At 46.3% G+C, this 21,015-nt stretch overlaps 2 protein-coding genes across 3 annotated transcripts in view; one reads left to right on the forward strand and one right to left on the reverse strand.

Annotated features, from left to right (window-relative positions):
* Positions 1 to 21,015, reverse strand: part of SH3GL3 (SH3 domain containing GRB2 like 3, endophilin A3) — a 196,410-nt gene that overhangs the window by 60,119 nt on the left and 115,276 nt on the right. The window lies entirely within an intron of this gene.
* The window catches only part of BNC1 (basonuclin 1), a 107,909-nt gene continuing 103,034 nt past the window's right edge, over positions 16,141 to 21,015 (forward strand). The window contains exon 1 of one of the 2 annotated variants that reach the window (XM_053271890.1): positions 16,141 to 16,256. In XM_053271890.1, coding sequence (XP_053127865.1) covers positions 16,233 to 16,256 — 24 coding nt within the window. In that variant the 5' untranslated portion in view covers positions 16,141 to 16,232. Of the gene's footprint in view, positions 16,257 to 17,975; positions 18,043 to 21,015 lie in introns of those variants that run through there. The other variant, XM_053271892.1, reaches the window with a different exon arrangement.

The following is a 21,015-nucleotide window of genomic DNA, read 5'->3' on the forward strand; positions in this document are numbered from 1 at the left end:
AGGCAAGAGTCTTCCCCTGCCTTACCTGGAGATGCTGCCAGGGATTGAACTTGGGACCTTCTGCATGCCAAGCAGAGGCTCAACCACAGAGCTCTGACCCCATCCACTAAGGGGGAATATCTTACAGTGCTTACATGTAGTCTCCCATCCAAATACAAACCAAGGCAGAACCTGCTTAGCAAAGGGGGCACTTCATGCTCGCTACCATAGGACCAGCTCTCCTCCCATCTGGTTGTGTGTGGCTGCAGTGGAGAAAACCACTTGGGTTAATCAGACCTTAGAGAATTTAAACTTCTAGACAGAGTAAAGGTGTGGGAAGCGTCTAACTTTTTGTTCTTTACAACTTGACTGAGAACTGTACCTGAAGAAGAAGAAATGAACCATTTAAACAGCTGGGCAAATGCATGACTATGCCAAGAGGATGGACTTATCCCGGGCCATGATGCTAAAGTCATCTGAAAAGCTGGAAGAGTCATTTCTTAACACAGGCTTCATGGAAAGTGATGCTTGACTGATGTATTTCCCAGGCTTCCTTTAAAAGGAATATGTTTTGTTTCATTTCCACTTGATGACACTTTGGAGTCCTTCCTGCTGTGGTAAAAAAGCAGCGCTGATGTTGATGCAGCATCGTAGCAGTTCAGAGACTTCTCTGTGGGAAATCATTCAGAAGATAAATCCTGCACACTCTTATTGAGGGACAGGTTAATGTCCCTGCTGCAGGTTAGATCACTGCACTCAGATGTCGACTCTTTTTGCCATTGGACTGATACTGCACTTACAGCTGAGAAATCTAACCCGCACCACTGCACCCTTTTTCCATGTGGGAGTTCGCTGTGCAGTCGGCCACACCTGAAGCACAGGAACAGAGGAAGCTGCCTTATACCCAGTCAGACCATGGTCTCATCTAGCTCAGTATTGTCCACACTGACCGGCAGCGCCTCCAAGGTTGCAGGCTGGAGTCTTTCCCAGCTGGAGGCGCTGCCAAGGATTGAAGCTGGGAGACCTTCTGCATGACAAGCAGATGCTCTTCCACTGAGCTACAGCCCCAGTCCCTAAGGCACATAAAATGCGTCCTCAACGTCTAGGAGCATCGGAAGCTGCCTTCTACTGAGTCACACTGTGGGTCCATCAGTACTGTCAGTACACCAGGGGTTCCCAGCCTGTTCTCCTCCAGATGTTGCTGGGCTTCTGTTCCCATCATCCCCAGCCACAATAACTTGAGGCTAGGGATGACAAGAGTTGTGGTTCAGCAACATCTGGAGCAGGAGCGGAGCCAGGCTGGCGGCGGCCCATGTGCGGCCGCGGCCCCTGGCCCTGCCCCCCCCCATCTGACGTCAGACACACCCGGCTAGCCATGTCCCCGTGTCTGATGTCAGATGCAGGGGCGTGGTCTCCCATGTGGCCCCGTTTGGAAAGAAGATCGGCCCGCGCTGCTTCTGCAGGCTGATCTCTCTTCTAAACAGGGCTGCGCGGCCTCGTTTGGGAGGGAGATTGATCGGCCCCACTGCATTGGCCTTTAAGGCAGGAAGAGTTGCTCCTAACACCTTTGGGACCGAAATAATGCCCCGCATCTGATATCAGACGCGGGGGGCATGTCTGGGGCCACACTCGCGGCCCTGATTGGGCGCGGCCTGGGTTCTTTGAACCCGTTCACCCAATGGTGACTCCACCCCTGATCTGGAGGACCACACACTAGGAACCTCTGGTCTACACAGACTGGCAGCGGTTCCTCCAGGTTTCAGGCAGGAGCCTCTCTCAGACCTACCAGGAGATGCTGAACCAGAAACGGAACCAGGCACCTTCTGCATAGCAAGCAAGTGCTCTGCCACTGGGCTACAGCCCCCTCCCCATCCTCCTGATCTGTGGTGGCTCTGATCCAGTTAACAAGCACATGCTTAAAGTAACGTGTAGTCTAGCCTTTAGAATCAGGGGTGGAGCAAAGTTGGAGTGGGCCCCAGAGACAGAAGTGAAAATGGATGCCTGGGGCCCTGACTTCTTCTCCCTGCCCCCCTGCAGAAGATCTCTATAGGCATGGTGAAAAAAAATCAACATTCTTGGCATGCCCTCCCTCCACACGTATGCGAGGCGTACGTTAGATCACAAGTGAGCAAAGCCAACTGTGGGCCGCAGCAGGCAAGCGGTTGCTCACCTACTTCACAAGGGCCCTGGGAGGGCTAACTAGCTAATGAACAGATGAGGTGCTAGAGGGGCGTGCTCCAGCCAAACGCTGCAACACTGGCGGAAAATATGATTTGCTGGGTAAGTGTTACTGACTCCACACAGGCAGAAGTGACCCTTTGGCTGATGTCACTGAACAGAGTCTCGGAAGATTCACAGATTTATTGCTGGGATGGCAGCCAATGAAGGACAGGACTAGTAACCCGCCTGTCTGCTAAGGCTTGCTTCCATTCTGTTGAGTCATTTGTTTCGACTGTGTTGATTGGCCTGAGATATGGTAGGGCAGAGAATGTGTTTCCTTTTCTATAGTCGCCCCTAGAGTTCGCCGAGGTCGGTTGAGAAGGGAAGCTTCCCTCCATACAGGCTGAAAGAGCCATTATCTCGAAACCTTTTCTTGACATGCATCTGGAATTAAATTCCATACAGGGAGATGTTGTTCCTTTGTGCAGCATCCAGCTATTTGGGTAATCCCTCGAATGGTTTAGGGGTGAGCATTAATGATCCAAGGGGACTCCTAGACCTTAAGTATATTGGCACAAAATGGGTCCATTGGGATTTCTTGTTTCCTCTTTGTAACTGCTGGGTTTTTAGAAGAGTCTAGGGGAAGCTTATTTGTTTTCAAGTAGAACTTCTGAAATTTGCAAAATGCATTACAGACTGGTAGTTAATAGTAAAATGCTAGATCTCTGGAGAGTGCCACAAATGACTACACTCTGGGAATTGGACTGTTCAACTCCAGGAGCTAAAATAAGTGCATCCAAGTTGTACAGAATACTGAAAGCAGAAGTTAGTAGGAACCTCAGAATGCAAACTTTACTCGTTGGGAGGTGTTGCCATTTCTAGACCCACTGCGGACGCACATTTGGACGTCACCAGAATTCGAGGGCATTCCTAGCCCTGGCATGTGAGATGCTTTTGACTAAGGGTTCTCAAACGTGTCCCATCAGCGTTCCTGTTTTAGAGATTTCCAGATGTTATTGACTACAACTCCCAGCATCTCCAGCTGCAAATGACTCCCAGCATTCCCAGTTGGCCTTTGCTGGGGATTATGGGAGTTGTAGTCAACAATATCTGGGAATCCTTGTTACAGGGAATGCTGGTCCCCAGATGTTGTGGGACTGCATCCCCCATCATCTCCAGCCACAATGTCCAAAGACCATTATGGCTGGGGATGATGGGAGTTGTTGTCTCATGACACCTAGAGACCCAAGTTTGAGAACCCCTGTTTTAACTGGAGGTGCTGGGGATTAAACCTGGGAATTTATGCATGTAAAGGAGGTCTGCTCAACTTTGGCCCCCCAGCTGTTTTTGGACTTCAACTCCCATCAGCCCCAGCCACAGTGGCCATTAGCCAGGGAATATGGGAATTGTAGGCCAACATCTGCAGTAGGGCCAAAATTGAGCAGCAATGTATGCTGCCTCTGAACTATGGCTCCTAAAAGTATCCGGAGGATGTTCATTTTGTTACAGGGTACGTAGATGCATTCTTCGCTGACTTGACTGCAGCATTTTCAGGTTGATTTTCTGTGTGCAGGGACTTTCTCACGTCAGAGCATCCTGTAATTTGAGCCCTTGCCTGCTATCTGAAGACATATAGTCAAGACTCAGGTTTACACTTGATTGTGAGAACTGTTAGTCTAACCTACCAGTCTCTACTAGCTGGATACTGGTAGATCCAGGGGAGGAGCTATAATTGGGCAGACGGGTTCAAAGAACCTGAGCCACCCAGCTCCTGGGTACCACCTGGCTCACCCCTAGTCCATCCCTCTGAACTCTGGCGGCCTAATTTCCCAGCTGGCTTCATCGTTGGCTGGGTATCTCCTCCATTCTCTCCCTCACTCCAAGCAAGGAGAGAACTAAGAAAATGCCTAGCCAGCTGGGAAATGAGCTCCAGAGGGGGGCCCTTCCGGGCGCTGGCCATGCCCCCTGTGTATGATGGCATATGCAGGAGGAGTGACTGGCACATGCTAGCAGCCACAGGGGAGAGGGGTGAACACAAGCCCACTCTGCCCTAGTGACGTGCCTGGGTAGATCCCTCATTGGAGGCAGAAAGTTCTTTTTAATGGGCTTCTGTCCAACCAACAGCAGGGAAGGCAGAAGAGCAAGAGGAAAGCATGAGAAAGCCCAGGCAGATGTGCCCTCTGCAAAATCAGATAGAGTCCCACTCAGAATGGAGGTATCTCTGCTGGGCACTTACCCTCAGAGCCCCATGGGTGCCCCAAGGTATTGTGGCACCTGAGGCAAGGAGCCAAATGCTGCCTTGTCCCATGGCCCTAATGAGGGCCAGCCCCCTTTCAAAACTGACCCTTGCGAGCTTTGAAAGTGGTGTAGGGGGCAGGTTGCCAGGAGTCTCCTCTTCTCTCCTTGGGCTCCTTGCAAGCGTTGCAGGGAGTGTGAGGTGTGAGCAGAAGCATCCTTTGCAAAGCTTGTAAGGGTCAAATTGGTCCCAAAGAGCTGCTCTAATGGTGGCAATGGGGGCATCTTGCCACCCTGCTGATTCCCCATTTAACTGCCACCTGAGCTGACTGCCTCATCTTGTCTCATGAAAAGACAGCCCTCTGTCCATCCCAGTAACTCTGGATATCTCCCCTGGAGGAAGGGATTAAGATATACGGCCATCTCCTTCACCCCTCTGTGGTTACCAGTTTGTTTGTTTATCTGCTTTCACATTTATATCCTGCTCTTCCTCCAAGGGGCCCAGAGTGGTGCACATGGTTATGTTTATCCTCACAACAAACCTGTGAGGTAGGTTAGACTGGGAGTTAAGTGACTGGCCCAGAGTCACCCAGTGAGTCCCATGGCTGAACAGGGGTTTGAACTTGGGTCTCCCTGGCCCTAGTCCCACCACTATGCCATACTGGCTCTTTGGTTGGAGACATGCACACCAATCCCCTGAGCAACCCCATTCCAACACCCACCACTCATTTCAACAAGGTTTACATGGAACATTGAAATGAATGAAGGTGGTGCAGTCAGTAATTCTGGGTGGCTTTTTGTGCCCCAGACGTATAGCAAAGCCATGATGCAGCTATCGGAACTGATGTGCGCTGAAATAAAACCTTTGCCCTGAGTGATCTGGATTCCTTTTCCAGAGGTCGTTGTCTTGCCATTAGCATTTTGTCAGCTTCCAGTTTTGAAGTTTCCTTTACCTGAAGCCAGAATTGTTTTCTGCTTGGATGGAAATTTGCAGCACATCTTAGTGAGAGGGAACATTGTGCCCATGAAACCTTCTCTTGATGAGTGTAGCAGTGATTGCCAAATGCATGTTGAATTAAGCTGCCAAACTGCTGAGATGAGCATAGATCCCTGTAGGCCTCTGTCACCTATTTTTGTCTCTTTACATCTAATCTCTGCCTCATCCCACAAGCAAGCACTCTGCTTTGGTAGCAAGGTTTCAACTGATCTCGCCAACAGCTGCAATCCAGAATGCCAGATCTTCTGGTTATCAGTTTAGTCAAATTCTCTTCATGATGCTACCTAACACCTTTAGGAACTGAGTCAGTTCTTTGGTCCGTCTAGCTCAGGATTGTCTACTCCAGGATTTCAGGCAAGAGTCTCTCCCAGCTTTGCCTGGAGATGCTGCCAGGAATTGAACCTGGGACCTTCTGTATGCAAAGCAGAGGCACTGAGCTACGGCCCCATCCTCCAAGAAGCCAAGATGGTTGCAGAAGGAGATGGTTGCAAAATGCCACTATTTTGATTAACAGAGGAGAGCTGGTCTTGTGGTAGCAAGCATGACTTGTCCCCTTAGCTAAGCAGGGTCTTCCCTGGTTGCATATGAATGGGAGACTTGATGTGTGAGCACTGTAAGATATTCCCCTCAGGGCATGGAGCCGCTCTGGGAAGAGCAGAAGGTTCCAAGTTCCCTCCCTGACTTCTCCAAGATAAGGCTGAGAGAGATTCCTGCCTGCAACCTTGGAGAAGCCACTGCCAGTCTGTGAAAACAATACTGAGCTAGGTAGACCAATGGTCTGACTCAGTATATGGCAGCTTCCTATGTTCCTATGTAATTAATTAATTGATTGATTGATTGATGAAGAAATCAACACGTAAACTGTTGATACATTAGCTTACGCAAATTAATGCAAAACTGATTTATAAGCTCTGCCCCTCCAAATAAATCATAACATTAACAATAACATAGGAATGGTTAGTGGTCCAAAGAAACTAGTACAAATTATCCAGCTACATGATCAAAGATGCGGCAAGAAATCTCCCCGGGTGACACATTACTGGAGTTGGAGAACGATGTGTTTTTACATTGATGCTCTCAGCGTTTGTCTTGGCTAGAATGATCAATAGCCAGGGATGGCACTAGAAATATGATCTTCTTAATTACATTTTCAACTGGAGGCAAGTTTGGAAAACCTGCTTTAGGCTAATCTCTTTACCCCACATCTCTCTTTTTTAGACCGGTGCTTTTCAAATAGTTCCAGGGAATCCGAGAGTTCATTTGCAGCCTATCTGGGTTCTTCAACTGGAAGATGGTTTGGGGGCCAAGCTGCACGGCATTATGATGGATCCTTTGTAAAAGTCCAATTCACACCATCATTCCAATCTAAGTTAAAGGCATGAGTTGCATGATTGTGTGAGCCCATGCCAAGACGTGAACCTTAGATTCATCTTGGGCCATTAACTACCATGGTGTGAGTTCACACAATCACACTAATATTGATAACCCACATTCAGCCTAGATTTGAACGATTGTGTGGACAATCGTTATGTTTGCCAGGGATCCCCCAATGGGCCATGCGCTGCTGCAAGAGATCAGGCTGGCACTCGGGAACCTACCCTCCCAGTGTGGCTAGTGTCACACTTCCTGGCCATGCAGCCCTAGAGGTGGCTGCTTGCCCCAGCCAGGGAGCATCAGCCTGGCCCCCACAGGATAGCAGCACATGCTTGAAGATGGTGAGTCATTGCAGGGTCATCTAGGACCAACAAATGGAAGTACTTTTTCACACAACACATAATCCACTTGTGGAATTCTCTGCCACGAGACGTGGTGACAGCCAACAACCTGGATGGCTTTAAGAGGGGTTTGGATAACTTCATGGAGGAGAGGTCTATCATCGGCTACTAGTCAGAGGGCTATAGGCCACCTCCAGCCTCAAAGGCAGGATGCCTCGGAGTACCAGTAGCAGGGGAGTAACAGCAGGAGAGAGGGCATGCCCTCAACTCCTGCCTGTGGCTTCCAGCAGCATCTGGCGGGCCACTGTGTGAAACAGGATGCTGGACTAGATGGGCCTTGGGCCTGATCCAGCAAGGCTGTTCTTAGGTTCTTATCGGGGCAATTCACATGAGATCTTGGCCTGTGTCATCACGAGACTTGCCCCACCTGCCAAGTGTTATATAAACCAGAGCTGGCCAGTGATAGGGGGGCCAGTCCAGGAGGAGAGCTGCCAACAGAGGCCCTCTTACCCTTGGACTTCGGGGCCAAAGTCCATGGCCTCCACACCCCCTGGGGGCCCCCCCAAATCCTCTTTAGTCTGTCCTAGGTGGTGTGGTCCGTGCCCTAAAGAACCTACATGTTTAAAAAAAATGATGCCTCACTTGCAGCGGGGGGCCCTCCAAAGGCCTTTAGATCCAAGCTCCAAAATTACCGAGGCACACCTCTGGCTGCCCGGAGAAGGAGCTCTGTGACTCCCTTGGATTGCTGGAGGCAGCTGCTCCTCCATTGGCTGCAATTCTGAGGCTGTCTGGAGCCCTCTTTACAGGAGGAGGTGGAACCTTACAATGTTCAACATTTGTTCAGTCTGCGTACAGTGCATGCAGGTACAGATCTGTATGCAGGTACAGGTATTCACATGTTATGTGGAATGCAGGTACAGCACTACACTCCCTATCTGTATCCTGCAGTTCAGGAGGCCTGCATGCAGGTACAGTAATTCATACAAAAACATGCAGGTCATCTAAATGCAAGGATCAATAGTGTGCGTCCTGGGCAAGGAATGCCTTTGATGCCTCCCCTACATTTATTAGTGTTGCCAAGGACTGTGGCTTGTGCAAGTTCAGCTTGGCACCCACTTCAGGTAGGCATCTTGGGTGAGTGTGCAGCTCACCCACCCCTAAGGCTAACCCTGTGCAGGTACAACATAATCAATATAGAGACATAGGAAGCTGTCTTAGACCATTCGTCTATATAGCTCAGTATTGTCTTCACAGACTGGCAGTGGCTTCTCCAAGGTTGCAGGCAGGAATCTCTCTCAGCCCTATCTTGGAGAAGCCAGGGAGGGAACTTGGAACTAATCCTGCATGCAAGCAGGAAGATGCTTTTCCCAGAACAGCCCCATCCCCTTAGGGGAATATCTTACAGTGCGCACACATGTCGTCTCCCATTCAAATGAAAACCAGGGCAGATCCTGCTTAACAAAGGGGGCAGTTAATGCTTGCTACAAGGAGACCAGTTCTCCTCCCATAATTGCCTAAATAGGACTTAGGAGATGGGCTTAACACTGGAAACCCTTCCTTCCTTCATTCCTTCTTTCTTTCCAAGAAAGAGCCATAGGTGATCCCACTTGGGACCCCAGTAAGGCGGCTAAACAATAAATTTAAAAAGATATATTGGTGTAATGTACTAATAATGCATTACTATAATTAATAAAACTACACATGCATATTTGTATGTAGCGTGCATGGTGAAATCAGCTTTCACAGGCCATAATCAACTTCAGCAGATGCATAAGAACATGTGCATTTATGACTTCTCACTGTGAAATGGTGCTGGTTGGTAAAGAAAAGCACACTTTGGAGATAATCATCTTTCCAAAGTTCTTTGGCCAGACATGCCCCCAGACCTCCATTGCAGTGGCTTGCTAATTTAAATTGTTCAGCACCATGATGTGAAATTCCATCTTGCTGAACACGAAGTGCTTATTTTTCCTCTGTCGAATGGCGGAGGCTATGTGTTCAAGTGCCTGAATCAGCAGTGGAAAAGCCAAGGGCAAGTTCAAATTAATCAGTGTAGAATATTAATCTGTGTTCCAAGTCAGTCATCATTTTATTACCGCTATACAAGGATTAATAATTTGATTATGGCAATTAATATACTGAATGTGGAGTGAGGAGGGCAGGCTTTAATTATGGGGTGGGAAAGTTTCAGGAAGAGGTCAGAAGGAGAATGAGTTATCTGTTCTCCTAATAATTATCTGTTTCCCAGCAAGTCTAGGGAGCACAAATTTGGAGAGTGGGTTCCTCCAGGTGAGTCTGTCTCTTCCTACATTAAAGACAGGGGTGTGCATGGGAAGAAGCATGGGGCCACTGATTGCTGTGGGCAGAGTTCAAATCCCCATTCAGCCCTGATACTTGCTGGGTGACTCTGGGCCAGTCACTTCTCTCTCAGCCTAACCTACTTCACAGGGTTGTTGTGAGGAGAAACTTAAGTATGTAGTACACCGCTCTGGGCTCTTTGGAGGAAGAGCGGGATATAAAATGTGTTTTAAAAATATATATTTTTTAAGGGGCGGTTGGAATTTCGAGGCTAAGGAAAGGCCTGCAGAATCGAGGGCATGAACTGTGGGGAACACTTTAACCATGGGAAGGAGGAAGCTCCTTCTGGATTTGGCCCGGAAACCAAAAGACAGGGAAGTTGGAACAGGTTGGATATGGGTGAGGGTGTTCATGGAGAGGAGGTGAAACAGACTGTCAAACTCTTTAGCAGCTGTCTGAGTTTCATCAATTAGCAGGTGATCATAATTGGCTTCATGTCACAAAAAACTTCACCTGTTGATTGCTACATATCAAGCCCTGACAGGCTGGGTGGTGTAGTGGTTAGCGTGCTAGACTGGGGAGAGGGAGACCCCTGAATTCGAATCCCCACTCAGCCATGAAGCTCACTGAGTGACCTTGGGTCTGTTGCTGTCTCAGCTTAACCTACTTCAGAGGAGAATCGTAGGTGTTGCCCTGAACTTCTTGGGGAAAGGGAAGGATAAAACAGATCTTCAAAGAATGTTTAATAAAAGCTAGTTGGTCCTACTCTGCATAGGAACATAGGGACCTGCCTAATACTGAGTCAGACCCTTGGTCCACTTAGCTCCGTATTATCTACCCTGACTGCCAGCAGCTCTCCAAGGTTTCAGGCAGGAGTCTGTCCTAACCCAACCTGAAGAGTAGTAGGGATGTGCAATTTTACTCTCATTGATTGGGGTTGGGATTACGAAGGGGCGATAACACAGAGAACGCTGCAAGTGCAGCAATGCTATCACCTATATCCCATCTTTACGGGGGTCAACGCTGCCAAAAATCACTGTGAGCATTCATCCCCTGAGTTGGTACCAGTGGCCATCAGTTGTGGGCCTGGCTCATGAACTAAAGGAGTGCCCCTCCTCACACTCCCTGAAAAGTTTGAAAGAAGCACAAGGAGGGAAGAGGAGACTGCTGGCAGCTTTCCCTCCTCCTTGGACCACTTTCCAAGCTTGCAAGTGAGTTTTGAAAGGGGACTGCCCCACTACTAGGGATGTAGTAGGGACAAGGCAGCATATGGCACCTCCCCTCTAATGCTGCAGTGCCGTGGGCCGCCCCAGACTTGACTGTTTGTTGTAGAGAGTCAAGACTAGTGTGTACCTCTTCACCTTTTGTTTGTAAAAATTAGGTCTGAGAGTCCTTGGATAAAACAAAAGAATCAACCAGCAGATAAGGCAGTTCCTCTTTCCCAAGCTGGACAGGATCCACCATTCTCCACAGCCTCCGAACATGACAAAATCAGTGGTGTGCTGCTGGCACATCAAAGACCTTGCACCATTTCATCAGCAGCACCCCCCCCTGCCAGCTATTGTGCAGAGCAAATGGAAAGATAACCATCAGGAATAATAAGGTTCTACATGGAAGTTGCACAAACCGGTTGAAGCAATCAAAGAAACACATCTGCTGGACTAGACTTGTTCTCTTCTTAGAAAACACCAAGCTCTCGTATGATTGTCCCAGAGCACATTTTCCCGGGTTTGAAACATTGTGCTAGGAACGATCATATGCAGAAAGGAAGAGGAGATGTTGCCACTCTTGCCCAGAGATGTGCAAAGTTGCAGGTCTGTATAACTGTGAATATGGGGTCCGAATCCAAAGCAAAGGCTTGTGATAGGTATGTGTGATCAAACTGAAGTTTGAATCCTCTTTGAGGGTCTCCAGAGGAAGAACTGCAATTTCAAGGGAGGACAGAACCAAAGCGACAGACTATTTTCTGTTTGAGTGTTTGCTCTGGGCTTGGAAAATAATATTCATCAATGCATTAATCATAACTGAAGATAATATTTTGGAGAATTGTTCTATCCATTCTATTAAAGGCATTGGCCAATATTATTTTCCACGTCTTTCTGCTTTAGTGTTTGAGAGGGTTTGCTATTAGCTCCACCCCCTATTCTTAGCTCTGCCCCCAATCTCCACCCTTTTCTAGATCCTCTAGAAAACGAAACAAACAACAAATATTTATATGCCGCTTTTCAACTAAAGTTCCCAAAGCGCTTTACACAGATAAAACAATAATAAAGTAATAAGATGGATCAACCACCCTAGTTTCCTCCAAAGAATTGTAGGAATTGTAGTTTGGGGAGGAAACTGAGATTTCTCTGTTAGAAATTCCTGCCCTCTCCCCTCACACAACTACAGCCCCCAAGCTTCCCTGGCAGAGAATTACAAATATGACAAATATTTATATACCGTTTTCCAACAAAACTTTCCCAGCTTTTGACGTTGGGAAGCAGGTTGAAACCAAAAGCTATAAAAGACTGTGCTTCAGGCAAGCTGGGTAGTTGACATACTGTGCAAGGCAGGGATATGCAGAGAGGATGGTTGTTAAACCCGTTTGCACTGTAGTTAGAACCAGAGATCCACTAACCACACAGAAATCATCCTCCAAGAACATTGCTTGGCTCAGGGGCGGCCCTTTCATGAGGCAGGGGAGGCAGCAGATAGAACAGTTCTTCAGGACTGATCTGATCTTTGCAAGGAGCACCAGGATCAGATTAGGAGGCTGCTGGCAACCTTCCCTTCTCCATGCTACTTCCAAAGCTTCCCAGGGTCATTTTTGAAAAGAGGCTGGCCTCCACCAGGGCATGGGGCAAGGCAGCATTTGGACCCTTGCCTCAGGCTCTGCAACACCTTGGGCCACCGCTGGCTTGGCCTATTAGCCACAGTCCACGTTTGCCAATATCCTATCTCCAATGGGCTCTCTCTAGTGACTTGGAAGAAGCGGGAAGAAAGTCTGGGATGGGAAACAAACTGTGATTAATACGTTGCCATGTCAACAACTAATACTCTGCGGTTTCGTTATTGATTGACTCATCCTCCTTTAGGATATAATGCAATAATCAGCAACATGCAGGGAAGCACTCGGAACAGGCTGTCCTGTGTCGCCCAAAAGGTGTGGCAAGCGGGTCTAAACCAAAAGCTATTTTAAAAAACTGCTTTAGGCAAGCTGGGTAACTGGCATACTGTGCGAGGCAAGGGTGTGCAGAATCCAGGCAAATACGGGCAAGAGTCTCTATTGGAGATACCAGGGAGAGAACTTGGGACCTTCTGCATGTAGATGCTCTTCTCAGAGTGGTCCCACCCCCTAAGGGGAATATCTTATAGTGCTCACATGTAGTCTCCCATTCAAATGCAAACCAGGGCAGACCCTGCTTAGCTAGGGGGCAATTCATGCTTGCTCCCACAAGTTCTCCTCACATTGACCAGATCTCCCCCCGTTGAATCCAGTGGGACATACTTTGGGGGGGGGGGGAAATGCATCGGACTGGGCTGTACATTTTCATCCAGTGGAGATCTGAGGAAGGAGGAACGTTGCTACATGTTACATACAGTCTTGTCTGTAAAAATGTCCAGTTATTAATTGTTCTGGCCTGATAGCTACTTTTCGGTGTCATGAGCCAAATTCTCTCTGGCTCGATCACCTCTTCACCTTCCACATTCATCTCCTGTGCAGCAGAGCACTATTGAGAGCTGGCTGTACCCTCCAAACAGAACGGCTGCCATGCAACTAACTTTGGCAGGGTTAGCCTCAAGGAGTTCCAGAAGGTTAGTGGAGCCTGACTTTCCTGTCCCGAACCTCCGAGTTTCTCCCTAATCAGGCCGAGGGTTGCTCGCTCCACCTCTTAATCTGTTAAAATACTTGCTAATACCTTCCCTACAGCTAGCAGCAATGTGTAATTTTGCACTGTTTAAGCTCTTTATTAAGGCAAAATTCAAAGGGAAAGGAAATTAGGATAAGGGGCGAAGGGATGTATACTTTGTGAGCTTCTGAAAATATGCTTCCGTGGCAGATGTCAAGATGTAAAAAAGCCAAAGCTCCAGGGCTTGTTCAAACAAAATGGATGAGTCAGCAGGTTATCTCCACCACCACCAGCACCACCATAATCTATAGTTCATACAGTATCGTAAGCGTATATGGGGCTTTAAGGAGTTATATCAGCAAATAGACAGCTTTCTCCACACACCCCACCCCATGAAGTATGCAGCCTAAAGTAGACAGTGGAGCAGTCAGAAGAGGGAGGGATGGAGAGGCAGAATTGGCAGAAAGCATGGTGTAGCAGTTAGAGTGTTGGAATCCCTGTTCAGTCCTGAAACTCACAGGGTGACTCTGGGCCAGTCACTTAACTTTCAGCCTAATCTACATCACAGGGTTGCTGTCAGGATAACCATCACTAAGTACACCGCTCTGGGCTCCTTGGAGGAAGAGCAGGATATAAATGTAGACATTACCAAAATAATAATAATAATAATAATAATAACACTAGTAAGATAAATGTGAGCAAATACAGTTTCTGAATTATATATCATTCTTTATTTTTTCTGTGTTCTGCATGTGGAAAAGGTTGTACACAAGTAAAGAAAGAACAGCCCTCATAGAATTAGCCAGGAATACTGGGGGAAATCTCAACTAAATAAACCAGTCAGAAAATACACTGGAACATCTGCAAAAAATACAAGCTACCCATAGCCAAAAACTAGTGGGACCATAAAATTTTAAAAAGTTGTAGAAAATGAAGATGCAAAAATATTATGGGACTTCTGACTACAAACAGACAAACATCTGCCACACAATACACCAGATATAACTGTAGTCGAGAAGAAAGAAAAACAAGTCAAAATAATCGACAAAGCAATACCAGGGGATAGTAGAATAGAAGAAAAAGAAATAGAAAAAATCACCAAATACAAAGATCTACACATTGAAATTGAAAGGCTGTGGCAGAAGAAGACCAAAATAATCCCAGTGGTAATTGGCGCCCTAGGTGCAATTCCAAAACAAGTTGAAGAGCACCTCAGCACCATAGGGGCCACAGAAATCACCATCAGCCAATTACAAAAAGCAACTTTACTGGGAACAGCCTATATTCGTCGACAATATCTATAATAATAACAGCAACAATATTGATAATAAAATTCAGTCATCCCAGGTCCTTGGGAACATAAGAACATAAGAACAGCTCTGCTGGATCAGGCCCAAGGCCCATCTAGTCCAGCATCCTGTTTTGCACAGTGGCCCACCAGATGCTGCTGGAAGCCTACAGGCAGTAGTAGAGGGCATGCCCTCCCTCCTGCTGTTACTCCCCTGCAACTGGTACTCAGAGGCATCCTGCCTTTGAGGCTGGAGGTGGCCTGTAGCCCTCCGACTAGTAGCCAATGACAGACCTCTCCTCCATGAAGTTACCCAAACCGCTCTTAAAGCCATCCAGGTTGTTGGCTGTCACCACATCTCGTGGCAGAAAATTCCACGTGGAATATGCGTTGTGTGAAAAAGTACTTCTGTTTGTTGGTCCTATATTTCCTGGCAATCAATTTCATAGGATGACCCTTGGTTCTAGTGTTATGGGAAAGAGAGAGAAATTTCTCTCTACCCACTTTATCCACACCATGCATAGGTTTATAGACCTCTAGCATGTCTCCCCGTAGTCGTCTTTATTCTAAACTAAAAAGCCCCAGGTGTTGTAGCCTTGCCTCATAAGAAAGGTGCTCTAGGCCCCTGATCATCTTGGTTGCCTTCTTCTGCACCTTTTCCAGCTCTAAAGGACTCAATGTCTGGATAAAACAAACCAGTCAATAACACCTGTCTGACTGTGTAAACAAAATAATAATAATAATATTACAGAAAATTACAGACAAACATCTGCCACACAATACACCAGATATAACTGTAGTCGAGAAGAAAGAAAGAAAATCAAAATAATCAACATAGCAAAACCAGGGGATAGCAGAATAGAAGAAAAAGAAACAGAAAACATAACAAAATACAAAGATCTACAAATCGAAATTGAAAGGCTGTGGCAGAAGAAGACCAAAATAATGCCAGTAGTAATTGGCGCCCTAGGTGCAATTCCAAAACATCTTGAAGAGCACCTAAATTTTGCAGCCTACATTTTCTAACGCAAATCTGCAAGATAAAGTAATGATCTTACAAAAACAGTTTAATTGCATCTTTGCCAAGTTAGAATAATGTTATCTTTGTAAAGTTATGGGGCCTTTTAAGCTTGACACAGTTTAGGGCCTCTGTATGCCATAATCCAATCCTGAAGGCGGGGAAGTGCTGCCTATGTCAATCCTTGCAGAGAAATTAACCTTCCTGGGTGACCTGAGCTAGTTGCTGTCTCTCAGCCTGGCTTGCCACACAGGGCTGTGAGGACAAGACATGAATGCTCAGTTTTGTATGAGCTCCTTAGAGAGAAAGAACAGGATGCAAGCAAGATGAATCAAGCTGGGACTTCTTGGGCTCAGTGGGGAATCTCCCCTGACAATGAAAGAGTCATTGACCAAATGAAGTCTGTTTTGAAGTCCCAAGTATTTGTCTACAGGCTGCCCTTTGACCTTCTCTTGAAGGGACAAGCCTACCAAGAGCTCACAGGTGGGATCAGTCTTGGGATGGCTTGACCTTTTCACACCTGTACTGGGCCAGTGACAAGCCAGCAGGTGACAATCAGTGTCACACACACACACACACACCCCTTGCCTTGTTGATGAGGCACCAAACAGAACTATTATAAACTGTAAGCACAGCCTCTCCTTTCTCCTAGGAGCATGTAGGTGCCAGCAAGTGCCCTCACCGCCTACAGACAGAGCTGGCCGTCCCAATGGCCTCACCGGGAAAGGAGACCGTGAGTACTTTCTGAGTCAGCTAACTTCAGCTGCCGTGCTAAAGGAGTGTCATTGTCTAACTGCAAAGGCGGCCAAGTTTTCGGTTTTTCACTGCCTTGGAGAGAATGTGGGCAGTGGAGGGAGAGAGAGAAAATGCTGCTACGGATTGTGCAGTGACTTCCCTGGTAGCTTCTTTTCATTCCAGCAGCAGCAGTAGTCTTGTTTCACCAGTCATAGATTATTCGGAGAAGGAGGAATGGAAGATTGCAATGCAACAAAACAAAACAAAACTTTAATTGGGGATGAGGAGCAAAGAGACCTTGTGAGGGTGAAGATGCCAATTCCAAGGGCTCTCTTTTGCTATCTTCAGGATTTGTTTGAAAAACTCAGTGAAGTTAAATGTGTGTGTTAGGATTGTTTTATTTAATTATACCAGGGGTTCTCAACTGTGGGTCCCCAGATGTGATTGGACTGCAATTCTTATCATCCAACAACATCCAAAGTTCAAAACCCCTGAATTACAGTAACTATGGCAGTGTCCCCAACAGAGCTGGAATAGTTCCCCCCACTTCTCATATGCACAGGGATTTGTGGTTTTGAAGTGCAGGGCCAGCCCATTTAATGGCTTCTATCCATCATACCTTTCAGTGTGTTAAATGAGTGAGTTGGCCAGGGATACAGGCACTTCTGAGGAACAGCACCCCTGAGTGATTATTTTCTCACTCTGGAATTACGGTATTGCTTGCTAGGGTTAGCAAGCCACCAGGTCTGGTCTGGAGCTTCCAGGGATCGGCATTAATTTCCAGGTGACTCTGGAAAGCAATCCTGGAGATTGGAGACAGGGCCTCTTCGGTTGTGGCCCCTCATCTTTGGAACACCTTCCCTGAAGAGCTTCGCCGTGCTTGCCCCCTCGGTGTTTTTAAAAAACAATTAAAAACACATCTTTTAAAATAAGCTTTTAAATGCTCCATCATTGGTTATATCTGGTAGGTTCTTTAGTTTTTAGTTGTTATAATTCTCAAGTTTTAGCTTGTTAAATAACTTAGAATTTGAAACTTAATTCTGATTGTAGTTTAGCCTGGACTTTTAACTTGTTTACTTAATTTGGTTAATTTTATTACTTTTGTTTTACATTGTATCTATCTTATTGTTGTGAGCTGCCCCGAGCAGTTGTGTACTGGAGGGGTGGGGTATGTATAAATAAAATATAATAAAATACATACATACATAAAAGCATGGTATTGTGAAAAATATGGGGTAGGGGGATATACAGAAAGAGTTTTGGTAAGAACTAGCAACTCTATTGCTTGCTCCAGTCCAGGGAACCCAGCCTTGGGTACCCAGATGTCACTGGACTACAACTCCCATCACCCCCAGATACAACTATCGAGGCTATTGTGGCTAGGAATGATGGGAGTTGTAATCCAGTCACACCTGGGGGCTCAGGGTTGAGAGCCCTTGCTATAAATTTCTGTTAGCAATGAAGGCACCATTGTTTTCTCTGGTGCTCAGCTCCTAACTGGAGTTAAATAGATGCAATATGACCCCATTATCTGCACCTAGATCAGCATTTATAGTAATTTGCTGTTAACTCAACAGGCTCACCTGTTTGTGAAAGGCCACAGAAAGCTAAGGGGAAAGGCTTAGAAACTTGTGCAAGGTCACGTGCAGGGATTTTGCAGGGCAGGCTTTGAAACTCAAAACACCTGAAACCCTCAGTTTGCTGCCAGCTTTGCTAGGCCAAATCTTCTGTGGAGAAGGAGGGAGGGGGAGGTCTCTGCACAAAATGCAGCCAGCACTGTGTCGGTACGCCAGGTTCCTTCCTTCATTTCTTTGTTCCTCCAAATGGCTGTGTGTAGAAAAGCTGTGCAAAAAGGAAAAGCAATCTTTCGGTCAAGTGGACCCTGGCTTGTAAGAAGTGTTTGATCCCAGGTTTCTCCCCCCGCCCCCCCATTTTACTCTGCTACTTGGTGTCCTGTTTTTGAACCCTTTCCTGGGAATTCAAAGCCAAATGGTACTGGGTGTGTGTGTGTGTGTGTGTGTGTGTGTCAGGGTTCAAAAGATAGCACTACTTATCTGTAGGAGAGGTTGCTTCTAAGGCTCCCTTCCATTTCCTGTATACTTGAGTTGGTGACTTTCCAGCTTGCCAAGAGTTTTTAAAATCTGACAGTGAGGGTTCTTTTTATTCTTTTTAAATGGCCTTTCTGTCCTCTGGCTTTAAAACAAAACAAAATCCTTCTCTTGCTTGTCTCAGTGAATAGGAGTATCTGTTTGTTAACCATCTGGGTTGGTGTTGACTTTTGTCACTTTGGGGTCCCCCCACCTTTTGTCATCTTTTGAAAAGAGCTCCCAGTTATTCCTTTAAATACCAGGTATTTAGGAGAATGCTGCCTTCTTCATGAACCCCCCTCCCTGTTAAGATCATCTGGGGAGGTCTGGTTGCGGTTGCCACTGGCTCGGTTGGTGGCGACTTGAAATGGGGCCTTTTCTAGGGTTGCCTGGGGACTTTGGAGCATTCTTCCTAATGAAATTAGAGCCTCCCCTTCTCTGGATGTTTTTAAGAAGGACCTGAAGGCATACCTGTTTAGTTGGGCTTTTAGCTTATTGTTTTAGATAAGTTGTTGTTTTGATCTGAATTTTAAACTGTTTTAATGGTTGTGGTTTTAGAATGTGAGCCGCCCAGGGATGGGCAGTATAAAAAAACCTCAGTGCTAAAGGCAGTGCACTCTGCATAGACTTAGAAGAAATGTGTTTTTGTGTCATTTGTTTCAGGGATGGATCCTAGCAAGATTCTGAGCTAAGCACTGGATCACTGAGCACTGGAACGGTCCAGAAGGTTTACTTGGAAATCAGTCCCACTAAAACTGCAATTCCACCTAATAATAATAATAATAATAATAAATAAACCCAACTCCTGAAATTAAGTAGTCTCCTTGAGTAGTACTACTCAGTAAGTTGGTCTGGATATCAGCCAGTGTCTGGAAAGGGAGCAATTATAATTGATCCAAATGGGACTTACTTCTGAGTAAGCCTGCATGGATTGCATTGCAAGCTTCCTGGGACTTAATCCCAAGTATGTGTGCTAAAAATTGCAGCCATGGTTTTCACTTCTCTGTGTGTCTTTATTTTTATGTTATAACACATACTCTCATAATGTTTTCCTTTTGCGGTCAGAGATAGTTTAGTAAGAATAATCTTAGGTCAGGCCTTAGGTCAGGAGGTGGACAAAGTGTTCAGCGCTGAAAGCAGAGCTTTATATTGCATGCCCTAAAGATGCTGATAACGTAACATATTTGTCTGATACGTAATTGTCATAATTTGTATAAACATGGGGGGGGGTTTAATTGGGGAATCCGCAGAAGGTCAACAGATTGTACCTGTTTTGAGATTGGAAAAATCAAGTTAATTTTGGCATACCCTCTTTATTCTCTCTTGTTCCCAAACTCTTGGGATTGGGCTGTTACATCCTGATCTTTTGCATGCCTGGCTATGAAGAAATGATTCCTGTGCTTAGGATTACAGCCTTAATGGTTTTGAATTATGCCCCCCCCCCCCGAAAATTTAGCCTTTACTGGAAAAATCTACTGTGTGTTAGATAAAAAAAGGTCAGAAGCAGGGAGTTGATCATCAGTCAAGCCCCAGCAGGGTAGTACAAGTACACCCTACCCAGATTCTGTCTCTTCTGAATGAGGTAGATAGGAGGAAACTAATCCTCTGTAGCTGGAGTTTGAATGACGATCAAGCTCTCCACCTCCAACCTTGTTTTTATCTAACACGATTGAAGATCAGGAGTTTGCCCAGCTCCCGAATTGTGGTAGGAGGCTTCTTCTACCCTAGAGACGATCATGTGAATTAAAGAGTTATCTCTAAACATGTATTTAGTAAAAGCTTAGAGCAGGGGTAGACAACCTATTTCCAAACGTGGCACACACCATTATTTTGAGTGGCACTCCTGAGAGAAGGCCGCACCACTGAACTTTGCAGGAGCCAGTTCTTCTGGGTTAGACCACTTTCCTGTGTCCAGAATTCCAGAAATGGAATTTCTCCATGCCTATATCCAGGGATGGGCATTATTAGAGGGAGCTTCTCCGGAATTCTTCTTATCCAGGAAGAAAGCTTAGACTGGGTGTTAAATTTATTTAATTTTAAAATTGTAAACTTTCATTAGATTCAACTGTATAGACCAGGGGTTCCCACCCAGTTCAACTCCAGATGTTACTGAACTGTGACTCCTATCAGCCTAGCCGTAATAAATTGTAAGTGGGGATGATGGGAGTTGTAATCTAGCAACATCTGGACTACTGCGGGTTGGGAACCCCTGGTCTAGACAGAGACACAATTGGAACATACCAGTAGACACTAAACTATTAAGATCTGCATGTGTGTTTATTTGAAATTAAGCTTATTAGGCATTTTGCAAACATTATTTTCTTTACATTCAATAAAATAAATAGAGATGGAGCCCTTCTACATTGGTTTTGCGTTTTAAATTTGAGTGAATAACTGAGGAGGCCCGACACACCATATCCGAAAGGCTTCCACCCAGAGAGCCTCCCTGTTCCAGAAGGGGTTAACCTTACAGACCTCTTAGAAACATCTGGCAAAAACTGTGGGTGTTGTCTGTGGCAGATCCCAGCTCTGTACCAGTCTCTACAAGGGAGCTGTCAGGGCTGTTGATTTATTCTCCACCACCACCCCCGACGTCGTGGGGTATGGGATGTTGAAACTGTGGCTTTAATGAGAAATATGAAAAACACAACAATTATGACTGAGTATCTG

Source organism: Hemicordylus capensis, chromosome 10 (assembly GCF_027244095.1).
Source record: "Hemicordylus capensis ecotype Gifberg chromosome 10, rHemCap1.1.pri, whole genome shotgun sequence".
NCBI classification, from domain to species: Eukaryota; Metazoa; Chordata; class Lepidosauria; order Squamata; family Cordylidae; genus Hemicordylus; species Hemicordylus capensis.